The sequence below is a fragment of the Sinohyriopsis cumingii genome, chromosome 7 (assembly GCF_028554795.1).
Source record: "Sinohyriopsis cumingii isolate HCF-2022 chromosome 7, ASM2855479v2, whole genome shotgun sequence".
Classification (NCBI taxonomy): Eukaryota; Metazoa; Mollusca; class Bivalvia; order Unionida; family Unionidae; genus Sinohyriopsis; species Sinohyriopsis cumingii.
Window position 1 is genome coordinate 110896302 of NC_142967.1, and position 12294 is coordinate 110908595.

At 34.3% G+C, this 12294-nt stretch overlaps 1 protein-coding gene across 1 annotated transcript in view; it reads left to right on the forward strand.

Annotated features, from left to right (window-relative positions):
- The first annotated feature begins 638 nt into the window (after positions 1-638).
- The window catches only part of LOC149795929 (adhesion molecule nephrin-like), a 149316-nt gene continuing 137660 nt past the window's right edge, over positions 639-12294 (forward strand). Inside the window, exons 1-4 of the mRNA XM_089963891.1 lie at positions 639-700; positions 3583-3659; positions 8862-9149; positions 11815-11945. Of these exons, the coding sequence (XP_089820017.1) occupies positions 639-700; positions 3583-3659; positions 8862-9149; positions 11815-11945 (558 nt within the window). The remainder of the gene's footprint in view (positions 701-3582; positions 3660-8861; positions 9150-11814; positions 11946-12294) is intronic.

A 12294-nucleotide genomic window follows, 5' to 3' on the forward strand; every position in this document is an offset into this window, starting at 1 on the left:
TTATTTTAGGTCCGCGCGTTTTTTTTTTTTTGTTGTGGTGATAATAAGGATCATGTAAGTTTTGGGTGCCAGGGATGTTTTCCTTCACGTCCGTGCTTCAAGTTTTATTTGAAAACGCTTGGCAGTCTGGTATAATCCTGTTGATTCGTTAACAGCAAAACGATGAGTACCAGAATAGAAAAATTAATGGAACTCCATATGCATCTGGAATACGCCAGGTGACCCTGGATGAACTGGCTATGGAGGCTATAGCCGTATAAGCGAGAATAGAGGAAAAAGATGAGAAGAGGAAAAAGAAAGAACAGGAGGAATACAAAATATCTAGCCTGCCTCACGTAATTATAAGGCCTGTTTGTGAGGTGAAACCTGACGTAAGCACACCTCTACATGTAGCACGACAGCCACAGCCACAACAACAGCGTCAACAACAACCACAAGCGATACCAGTACCAGTACCAAGAGCTGCTGTCCCCCAAATAGAAAACTGGGAGGAGGAATTGGAGAGACAGCGGCAGCCACGGCATGGCATAGAAGAAGAAGAGAGAGGGAAATCTTCAGAATCCCAGAAACTGAAGATTGGGGTGCTGAGGCTAACCGTCAAGCCTCTGCACCCCCATCTGCTGCAGTTAACTAGGATAATGACTGGAGCAGGAGATGTGCCAGACCTGGGAGATGCCATCATTAGCCAGGAGCATGTGGAGTTAAAATAAAATAGCCTTTTTCAGGGCTAACCTAAGCTCTAGAAAAGAAACACTGTTCAATTTGCCAATTGTATAAGTGTGGAGTAGTGTGATTATAAACACTCACTCCTTTAAAGATGTGGTTATGTTTGTGTGTGTGTGTGTGTGTGTGTGTGTGTGTATGCGCGCGCGCGCGCGCGTGTGTGTGTTTGTTTGAGCTCACTTACGTTTGTGTGGATAGTAGATTATTGGGGTTTGTAAGCGCTCACGTACGTTTGTGTTAACAGTAGAATGTCTGGTTTTTTAACTTTCCCTTCTGTGTGGATGGCATGTTTTGGGTTTTGTTTTTGGCTTCTTCGCGTATGTGGATAGTATTTTTTGGATTTGTTATGCTTCTCAGCGTGTGTGGACATTATATTTTGGTTATGTTTCTGCTTCTTGGCGTGCGTGGATAGTATATTTTGGTTATGTTTCTGCTGCTTCGCGTGCGTGGATACTATATTTTGGTTATGATTTTGCTTGTTCATGTGTGTGGATAGTATATATTGGGTTTTGTAAGCGCTCACGTACGTTTGTTTGGATAGTACATTTTTGGGGTTTGTAAGCGCTCGCGTACGTTTTTGTAGATAGTAGAGTGTGTGGTTTTTTAACTTTCCCTTCTGTGTGGATGGTATGTTTGGGTTTTGCTTTTGGCTTCTTCGCGTGTGTGGATAGTATATTTTGGATTTGTTATGATGCTTCTCGGCGTGTGTGGACATTATATTTTGGTTATGTTTCTGCTTCTTGGCGTGTGTGGATAGTATATTTTGGTTATGATTTTGCTTGTTCGTATGTGTGGATAGTATATTTTGGGTTTTGTAAGCGCTCACGTACGCTTGTTTGGATAGTACATTTTTGGGGTTTGTAAGCGCTCGCGTACGTTTTTGTGGATAGCAGAGTGTGTGGCTTTTTAACTTTCCCTTCTGTGTGGATGGTATGTTTGGGTTTCGTTTTTGCCTTCTTCGCGTGTGTGGATAGTGTATTTTGGATTTGTTATGATGCTTCTCGGCGTGTGTGGACATTATATTTTGGTTATGTTTCTGCTTCTTGGCGTGTGTGGATGGTACATTTATAGTTTGTTTTTTTTGTCTCCTCACCTATGTGTGGATAGTAAATAATATGTGAAGAGAAATATAGGGGATGTTTTCCTCCACGTTCGTGCTTTAGATACAAAATCTCAAAGCGTTCATCATTCGCGCCATTCTACGGGTTAAAGGAAAGAATATGGTGGCAGTGACGGAGTTGTTTAACAACTTGAGAGATAGTTATTTATGGATAATAGATGGAATATACGTGATGGACAAGTTAGAAAAAGAATTAAAGTATGATGGAAGTCAAGATTATGTGACCAGTTTGAAAATAGCTAGAGACTGTTACAAGAAATGATTGAGTAAGAAGTGGAAAGAATAAGAGGATTGATTGACCCACCTTATGTGAGAGTGGGAAGGATAAAAGGAAGCACTTGAGAATGTCATCCAAGTCAGGTGTTCCATTTCCCTTGAGGCTATACAGTCCCAGTGTGTACTAAAAACGTTTGAAGCTAAACAGTCCCGGGGGGTGAGTGTGTCTGTAATGCTAATTTCCTTTGAGGCTATAAATCTTGAGGCTAAACAGTCCCGGGGGAACCGTAATGCTAATTCCCATTGAGGCCGAAGGGTCCCGCTACACTATTATCATCCTAAACAAACCAGCAAATAAGAAGAAAAACTGCTTTTACTTCTATCTCGACAGCACTGTTAAATCGTGATATTTCGCACATCTACATTCCTATGGCAACTCCTTAGATGATTTATGTGGTGTGCTCCGTGTTTATCGCTTTCTTCCAACGTATTGACTACATCTCAGCGACTGAGAGAGCCTTGTTTAAGATGTAGAAATTGGTTATGAAAACAAGAGACCATATAATTTTTAGGTCGCTTCACGTACGTACAAACGTTTCTGATTGCAATGAAGTATGACAAATGCTGGAAGAATAAGCGATAGAACAATAAGGAAGAAACGAAAGCATTCCTTAATCTGAGTAAAATTTAAAAGTAACAGTTGTTACTAATGCATATAGTATGTGCACTCATGGTGACAATTTTACCACCGGCTGACTGTCATTACCAACAATAAAAATGATTCAAATGACCCTCTTAAGACTGCTACACTAAACTGATGGGGAACTTATTCTATTCCGAACGTTATTCTAACTCAGATCACTTAACGTGGCAGTTGCCAATATGACGCCTTTGTCACTGCCTCAGATTAGTAACGTTAGTGACGTTTCTGCCAGATAGACTACATACAATTACGTTCCTCTTTAATACGTTGAAATTGCATCCTATTTTCAATCTCGATACATATAAAAAGAATAAAATGAAATATCTATAAAATTTGGTGCTTCGTTTCTTGCTTTTAGATTTATTGTCAATCTTCCACTCTAACTTTCATTTCAGTTAATAATTCAGCTGTTAGTTAGTCACCTTCGTTCCTTCTGGGACATATGGCTGTGACTATCTTCCGCTATCTAGGTTGATCTTGGGCAATGGTTTTTGACTCGCCCCAGGAATGTCCAATAATTCAGCTGCTTCTGTCCTAATTGTGTGAGCGCTTAAATGTGAAATCAAGATACCTATAGAGGTGTTTCTTAAAGTGTTATGTTAAAATATTTCCCATCTCGGCTTGCTACTATGTTCATAAATGTATTTAATTTGCCTTTAGCAATTGCAATTTGCTTTTCAAAACATCCCACTATGATCCTTGAGTGTGTTGCATCTAATGCTGGCACAAAACATTGACCATGTTAGTTGCTACTAGTGATTACATCTCTCTATAATCCGTTTTCAAAAGCCTCATTTGTGCTACATTTCTGCTTTTTCAGACCACCACACAAAACGTGGATAGTTTCCTTGTGGCTGGAAACAGCTTTATTTTTCACAGTGATACAAGTTACAGCAGGTAAACAAAAAAGTTATCCTATATTCGCATAGTTGCAGACATTTTATGTATTCGTCTTTTATGCTAAAAGCGTCAAATCATAAATGATGATAATCTCTCTCTCCCTCTCTCTCTCTCTCTCTCTCTCTCTCTCTCTCTATATATATATATATATATATATATATATATATATATATATATATATATATATAAGGCTCTCAAAACTCACTTATTTCGACTGCAAGAACAAACTTTAAGTCCTAATGTTTCCTACCTTAAATAATCTCAGGATGTGTTTTTTAATGTTTCCTACCTTAAATAATCTCAGGATGTTTTTTTAATGTTTTCTACCTTCATGGTGTTTGTTTTTGTAGTCATGTGATTATATGTTTTTTTTCTTATAGGTGTTGTCTAATGTTGTAAAGCGCTCAGAGCTTCTAAAGATTAGGCGCTATGCAAAGTCCTCATTGTTATTATTATTATTATTATTATTATTATTATTATATAAAGAATACAAATCATATGGCGAATAACAATCCTTTCAAGTGCACTGGATCCAGCAAGGAATCACGTGTGTCAGGGTTTGACTAAGATAAATGCAATAAGCTGACATCGAACAGTGCTAAACCAGCATCTAAATAGTCTGAGCGCGTTCGATTCCTAATGAGTTTTTTCCAAAGACAAGTATAAAACATAGACAAGATAATCACCCCACACACATACACAAACCGTTGTGTGTGCAATACTTTACATGGCTGTTTCTACAGGAATTAAATCTTGAAATCCACTATGATTCAACTAGCCTTGTTTCAACCCGTTGTGGATGCTGGTAAACACTTGTATTGACCTAGAAATTGATGAACCATAATAACAAGCGCAAATTATATCAAAATGGCCATCAGATCTACTTAATCTATTTTTCAATACAACGTCACCAGAACAATGTCGTAATACTCAGTAATACCAAATTGTAAAACGATTCATTATTTATAGCACTAATTCAGGTAAAGAACCTATTTTGACTCTATAGCTATTTGTAGCTTACAAATAGCCATTATCCTAAAATATAATCTACAATGATCGACAAAAATTAGCTGCGTAATACGTTGTTCATATATTATCATTACAATCTAATATCATAGACAAAAATTAAACACACACACACACACATACTCTCTCTCTCTCTCTCACTCTCTCTCTCTCTCTCTCTCTCTCTCTCTCTCTCTCTCTCTCTCTCTCTATATATATATATATATATATATATATAGATACATATATATATATATATATATATATATATATATATATATATATATATATATATATATATATATATATATAGTATTATGCTGTATCAATGGTATACCACGAGATGTATACATTTTTCGTTAAAAGGAAACAAGGCTTGCCCGAGTTTCCTTTCAATGAAACATTTATACAGTGAGTGGTATATAATTGATACAGCGTACATTCTATACATATATCTTATTTATATCACATAGAAATCCACAATATTTGCACTTTGAGTGGAGTTCCGAAATGTTCCTGGCAACTGTGTACTGACCGAGTGAATGAACTCCTCACATCCGGCGAGTGTGTCCGCTACAAAATGTAGTTCTACGATTTTTTTTTTTTCTTTGTTCACAATCACATATGCAAATTGATAAATTGATTGTATGTTTTTTTAATTTCTATTTTTATTCACATTTATTAAATCAATATAAGACACACTCATGATTGAAACATGAAATATGTTTTTTATGAAGAAAGTAGTGCACTGCAAACATGGTTAGCCACTTGTATACTGAACCTGAACTGTCAGACATTCACGTACTGGCGTATGGGAATTAGCGTGGAATAGAAATTAAGCAAAATGACGAACCAACAAGAGGTAATTAAAATATTTTGATTTATTGACAGTTCATCTAAGTAATTTTTCTGCTTTAATTAGCATTTCTAAAGACTATAAAGCTCTATCTCTCTCTCTCTCTCTCTCTCTCTCATGGACGGCTTTACTAACATTACCATCATTCATAGGTCCAAAGACATCGTCGTATGACACAAGCAAAAATAAAAAATTCCAACGCTCATGTTTCATGGATTTTCGCCCTTATCTAACTACGATAATGCAGAGGGGGGGGGGGACGATGGAGACCATTTCAACGTTTTAATATTTAATAATTAATAATCGATTTTTAGAACAATATAATAGGTTTAAGAAGCACAGCAAAGGATTAAAACACAATACAGTATGTTTGCCTCGTAACCCACAAATTGACCATATACGACTAGTGTCACCCGCTGTTACAACTATGTATCATTGATAATATGAACACTGTAGATAGATCCCAAGGAAAGCGTAAACATACCGTTACGACGAACCTGATTACAATATTTTACTTGGCACAAGTTCAGTTTTATTGTCCAGCGCAATGTTTTTCTCTCTCACTCCATATTTGTGCTTATTTAGTTATTTATGCACGAGAGGAGAATGGAAAAAAGAAAGGATTCCGATGAAATTGTGTACCAATTTAATATCATTTAGAAAACAGGGACTATTAATACTTTTTATCGTTATTTTTATATGTCATTTATGATTAATGAATAAGTAGACATTAGTCATTGATCTATAGGCCTGCAGTTGAAAGAATATTTATATATTCGTATTATTGCGCCATGGGCGGATCACAATTTGACATAACCAATAGTTCTGGTATCTCAATTTGCTTTATACCAAGACTTTAAATGCCATGCTATTTTTAATGTGTGTGTGTGTGTGTGTGTGTGTGTGTGTGTGTGTGTGTGTATATATATATATATATAACAACAATGGTCACAAGTCAAGAAAGGAAACAAATGCCATCGCTATTTGGATGTTTATGCCACGCTTAATAGTTGTTCCTTACATAACTCAGATAATGTCTCGAAATATTTCCTCACATGCTATGGATACGTTTTTTCCGTTAATTTAAAAAAAAAAAAGACAATAAAGATTTTTTTAAATATAGAACAATCATTAGAAATACAAATTTTAAATAATATATCCCCTCATCTGAAAATAGCGCGTCAGTTAATTGTAACTCATTACAAAAGTCTATGTCCTAAAATTTGTTTACAGTTTTAATAACAGTTATTAATTCTGCTTAAACTAAAACGCCAGTTCATAACAGTCGTAAATCACTGATGTCGTAATCGCAAAATGCAACAAAAAAAAAAAAAATAAAAAAAATGAAAGGAACTTGATGCTGTTATCCAGCTAGATCTAAATATCTGTAACAGAAAGAATGATAAACCATTAACTTCAGTAAAATCAACTAACAATTTATTTCTCTACAATACAAAGTGAAAATTCAAGCGATACAGTTATTGTGTATTAAATACCAAATATCCTGAAATATCCTATCACAAGTCCATAAGTATAGAGAATGTTCCTAATGAATTCCAATATTTGTGAATGTCCTCATATCACACAATGATACAATCCAGAATGTGTTTGAGTTCACAATATTTCAAAATATGGTGAATTCAAAAGTGAATGATTACTTTAATAATTCTAATGAATATCTTATATAAGTATTTCCTCTCGAACTATATCTGAACGTTGTGTTCGGTTATAACGTTGGTAAGCTCTGACCTCTAAATCATTTCCACATTCCAACCCAACACAGGAATTAATCTTTTGCTTATCAAATCCTATTGATACACATCTTCATATGACCTAAATGGGAACCATTCCTACGGAAAATCCCACAAGTACTGCTGGAATTCCCATAAGCTGTATAATCATCTAAAGTAAAACTCTAACATATAATCACCATTGTGTAATTTAAGTAACTGTGTTACGATTCTACTGTCTTAAACTAAGTAACTGAAATTACCAAAGCCAACACTTTTTGTCAAACTTAACAAATAATTTAATTTCTCTAAATTGTAAAATGAAATGTTATGATCAACTTAAGTATTAGGAACTAATGTTCAAAATACTCCTAAATGTTCTATCACAAGTCCAAAATAATAGAGTGTTCCGAATGAATTTCCGGTCTTGCATGTGCTATAGTGCCATCAGTCTTGATGTATCACAATGCTATTGTCCAGTGCTCTTTGAGTTAATCACAATAATCCCAGAAACCCATACGTCCTCAAGTTTGCTGTAATCTAAAATGCAAATAGGGCGAGATATCCACCAGAAGTTGTGCCTTGCTATTAACTGACATAAATTAATACCGTAATATTTATTCACTTAGGTGGTCAATCAGACCCATAATTTGCTTTCCTCTGAAATTCCCATATTTTACCATACTAATCCTAATTGTTTTGCTGTAAACTTAGTTACCATACGGCCTATACGTCTACCGTAATCTTATTACCCGTAGAAGGCCATACGATACTCAATTTGTGACCTAATGATAATTCCCATAGGTGACTATTTACAACTTATATAAAACTGAAACAATTGGAGTTTTAGTGAATTTACCAAGCTGAAATAGGAATATGGTTAAAGTTGCTGCATATCCTGATCATCAATAAAGTCGTGAATTTAGAAAGAAGGTAAAAGGAGAAATAAAAACATTTTGATCTGTATTTCTTTTCCAATTTGTGTCCTTCTAATAATGATTTCTCAACAAACCTTATCATAGAATACATTATGCACATTAGTGTATCATTTCTCTTGCAAGATAATCATTTCAAATGACGAAAAAATCGAAGGCGTGGTTATCATTTTGCGAATGACATCATTATCAGCATCACAGTCCGTGTCATTATTTACACACAGTTCCACCTATATTCTTTCGTTTGCATAATCCTAGCACGTTCCGTATTAAAGTAATAATGTTGAAGGGCTCAAGTCATTGCTACTAACATTATGTGGAAGGTAATTAAGTTTTATGGTACATATGATTTATATTAAGTTTCGATTTCAATCCGCAAACTCTTCTGCCAGTTCAGCAGAAATCAAATTGTAAATTTATTCATGACACTTCATGCGTGCATTGAGCCCCCCACCATCAAAAAGGGACATATGAACTACGTCGTATCGCCCAACAGGTACGCCAAGATTATTATTGTTAATTTTTTTTAATTTTTTTTTTTTTGTTTATTAGAAGAAGGGAAGACATAGCATTTTCTTTTATATCTTGTTTAATATTAATGTCACTTGCATTAATTTGAACATTTAGTTACAACTATAACGATATTCATTCATTGAACTGGTTTTAATTACAGGCAGAGTAATTCTAGCTGTGAATCCAACTTTACCCGAGGAGAAACAAATGGCTACAATATCATGTTCTTCGTCAAATGGAGATTACACAATTCAGCTTAATAACACTGTCATGACAACTTGTAACACCGAGAATTGTTTACCTACAGCGAACAGGGACAATAGCCATTCATACAGTGTAAATAATCGTGAAGCAAAAGTAACCATATTATCCCTTGACAGAGACAGAGACCAAGGAACATGGAAATGTTCATCAAGAGAGGAGGTCACCATTGAATTATTAGTTCATAGTCAGTACCACTTTGTGCAAATTGGAATATATATATATATATATATATATATATATATATATATATATATATATATATATATATATATATATATATATATATATGTGTGTGTGTGTGTGTGTGTGTGTGTGTGTGTGTACGCACATAACCATGGATTGACAAGTGTGCCATGACGAGTCCACGTGTAGTGCGAATTGTGACTCTCTACTCTTTGTCATGCAGGTATAGTAGAAAAAGTTAAATCAATAAATAAGACAAAATTAGCTCTATTGCTTACGCCTGAAATAACAGAATGTGGAGGACTGTAAATCTCCTAGAAGACTATTTTTAATTGATCATTGAATGGGAAATTGTAGACTATCGAAATTATACGCATAACATATAGTTAGTGTTCATATTTGACAATGTTTTCAATGTTCAATCACATATACAAACAGTATAAAGAAAGCTAACCTGAAGCTTTCGTCCTCACTCTAAGGACTTCATTAGCAGACTGATTCAATGTTAATATTACCCACCTATTCCATTGGGTGATGTTAACAGTCAGTGGAGATTAAATTGATCTGCTGATGAATTCCTTAGCGTGAGGACAAAAGCTTCAGGTTATCTTTCTCTATGCCGTTGGTATGTGTGATTAACAGTTAAAACATTGTCAAATATGAATAATAATACTACACAGTTTTCGCTAAAATATAGCTAGAGTCATTTTTATCAACGACCTAATTCTCAAACGTTTTTAACACCAACCATTAATTGGGGAATGTGATTACTTAATTACTTTTGAATTTATATCTTGGTTTGTTTTATAATTAGTTGTGTCAGTTTCAACTGGCGTCATGAATACGATGTACACATTATGACAGGAAGCTCTTAGATAATCGGATGTAACTGATCAATATGGGCAAAGACCAGTACAATAGAACAGTGTATTCTTTATATACCAGTTATAGCGGAAAAAGGTTTGACCAAGTTCACTCTTAGCTGCTAGAAGTGTATGTGCATAGAAAGGTAACACTATCTAATTCAGAATGTAATAGTTGACGTGTACTCGGCATACAACAATGTAACAAATAAAACTAGAACGAGGAAAAACAATACGGAGATTAAGCTTTGGAAAAGTGAAGACAAAAGGATGATTTTATAATAAACCAAAATATCGGTAGAAAGACAGAAAATTGAGATCGAAATGTAATATGTACGGCTTTATAGTGTTATTTATGTAGTTCGAGATTGTTAAGCCAGCCACTAAGTGTCTTTTTGTGGCAAAGCCCAACTCAGACTGATGTTTAAAATTAGTGTTGCTTAGATATTGACTTTTTTTTTATACAAACCCTAGGTTTATATCCATAATGCTAAATAATTTACTTATGTGCGCCATCAATATTTGTATAATTTTAGTTACGTGAGCCAAAAATAGTTGTATAGCATGTGAAAGTGATGCATACTCAATGCCATTCATGTTACAAATATATATATATATATATATATATATATATATATATATATATATATATATATATATATATATATTAAACATTCCTTCCCTTGTGCATGGACAAATATCAACAGGAGATGAGGTGCGAAGTTTAAATTAATATTTCCCTTAAAAAATTTTGACAAGTCATTGCACACGTAAAATTTAGATTGAAAGCTCTTGTTAAAACAGCTGTAAATACAGCATTACAGTTTTTCACTAAACTTCGGATTCTGGATAAACTATTGTTCTCTTTCTTTGATAATAACTACGGTGGATGTGTTTTATTTGTTGCATGTGTTTGTCTTAATTCGAGATTGTAATAGAACAAAATGGCGAACAAACAAAATTATCATTTTGTAAATTATATTATATTATATTATATTATATTATATATATATATATATATATATATATATATATATATATATATATATATATATATAGAGAGAGAGAGAGAGAGAGAGAGAGAGAGAGAGAGAGAGAGGTATCTAAACATCTTGGTAAGGTTGTCAATCACAAAGAACTTTCTGGATTTTTTTGGGGGTGGGTGGGAAGATGACTTTTGTTTGTCAGTGTCCATATTTGCAGAAGCGTTAGATCATACAGAGTTTTCCCCTATTCACAGGTATTTGTTAGCTAATAACGCTAATTTGTTTTGTATGAAAGTATACTTTTAATCGGTGTATGCTTACTGTAATTGTCATCAGCTTTCACGCCCAAAAAAAAAGATCACAGATTACAAAGACACTAGTTATGTAGTGTATACATTTCATGAAGTGTAAGGTTTTGTCACATTGAGAATCCATAAGTTGGAATGTTTTGTAACTACTTTATAAGACAGTTATTTTGTAACTACTTTATACGACAATTATTTTGTGACTAATTTATACGAAAGTTATCTTGTAACTACTTTATACGATGGTTATTTTGAAACTACTTTATAGGACAGTTATTTGGTAACCACTTTATACGAAATTTATTTTGTAACTAATTTATACGACAGGTATTTTGTAACAATTGTATGCGATCGTTATTTTGTAACTACTTTATACGAAATTTATTTTGTAACTACTTTATACGATGCTATTAACAATGCAAATGCTTAGCAAATTCTAAATGAATAAAACATTCATATAATCGTTAATTATGTTAGAAGTGTCGACTGACAATATCATTATTTATTCAAAGCCTTTCCAAGAAGCCTGTCTTTGACTTACGGAGGGAACACAGAAGTAGACCTTGCCAGATCCAGTGTTACCCTGCAGTGTCAAACGGATACATGCACATATCCTGCCCCGAGTATGAAATGGTACTTCTCTGTAAGTACATTGTCTGATATTGTCTGCGTGGTCACTGAGGCCTACAATTTTTCGAAGCTTGTTCAAGGATAAACGTCTTGCTATACGAAATGCTATAAATTCTGTACATCGGTTAACATACTCTTAGAACCCGTTATTCAAAATATTTTAATGGAAATGTTACACACTCAGTGTGTGTGTGTATGTGCGATTTAGATTTTTAACGAAGGTGTTACGATTGCACAGCGTCGTTTCGTAAGTCGTGTATAAGTTAAGGTATTATTACAAGCCATGCTGATGTCTGAACATGCCACAAGCTAGAGTCAATCTCTTACGCAAGGTTACTGTGACCAGGGAGAAGTTCTGGCAT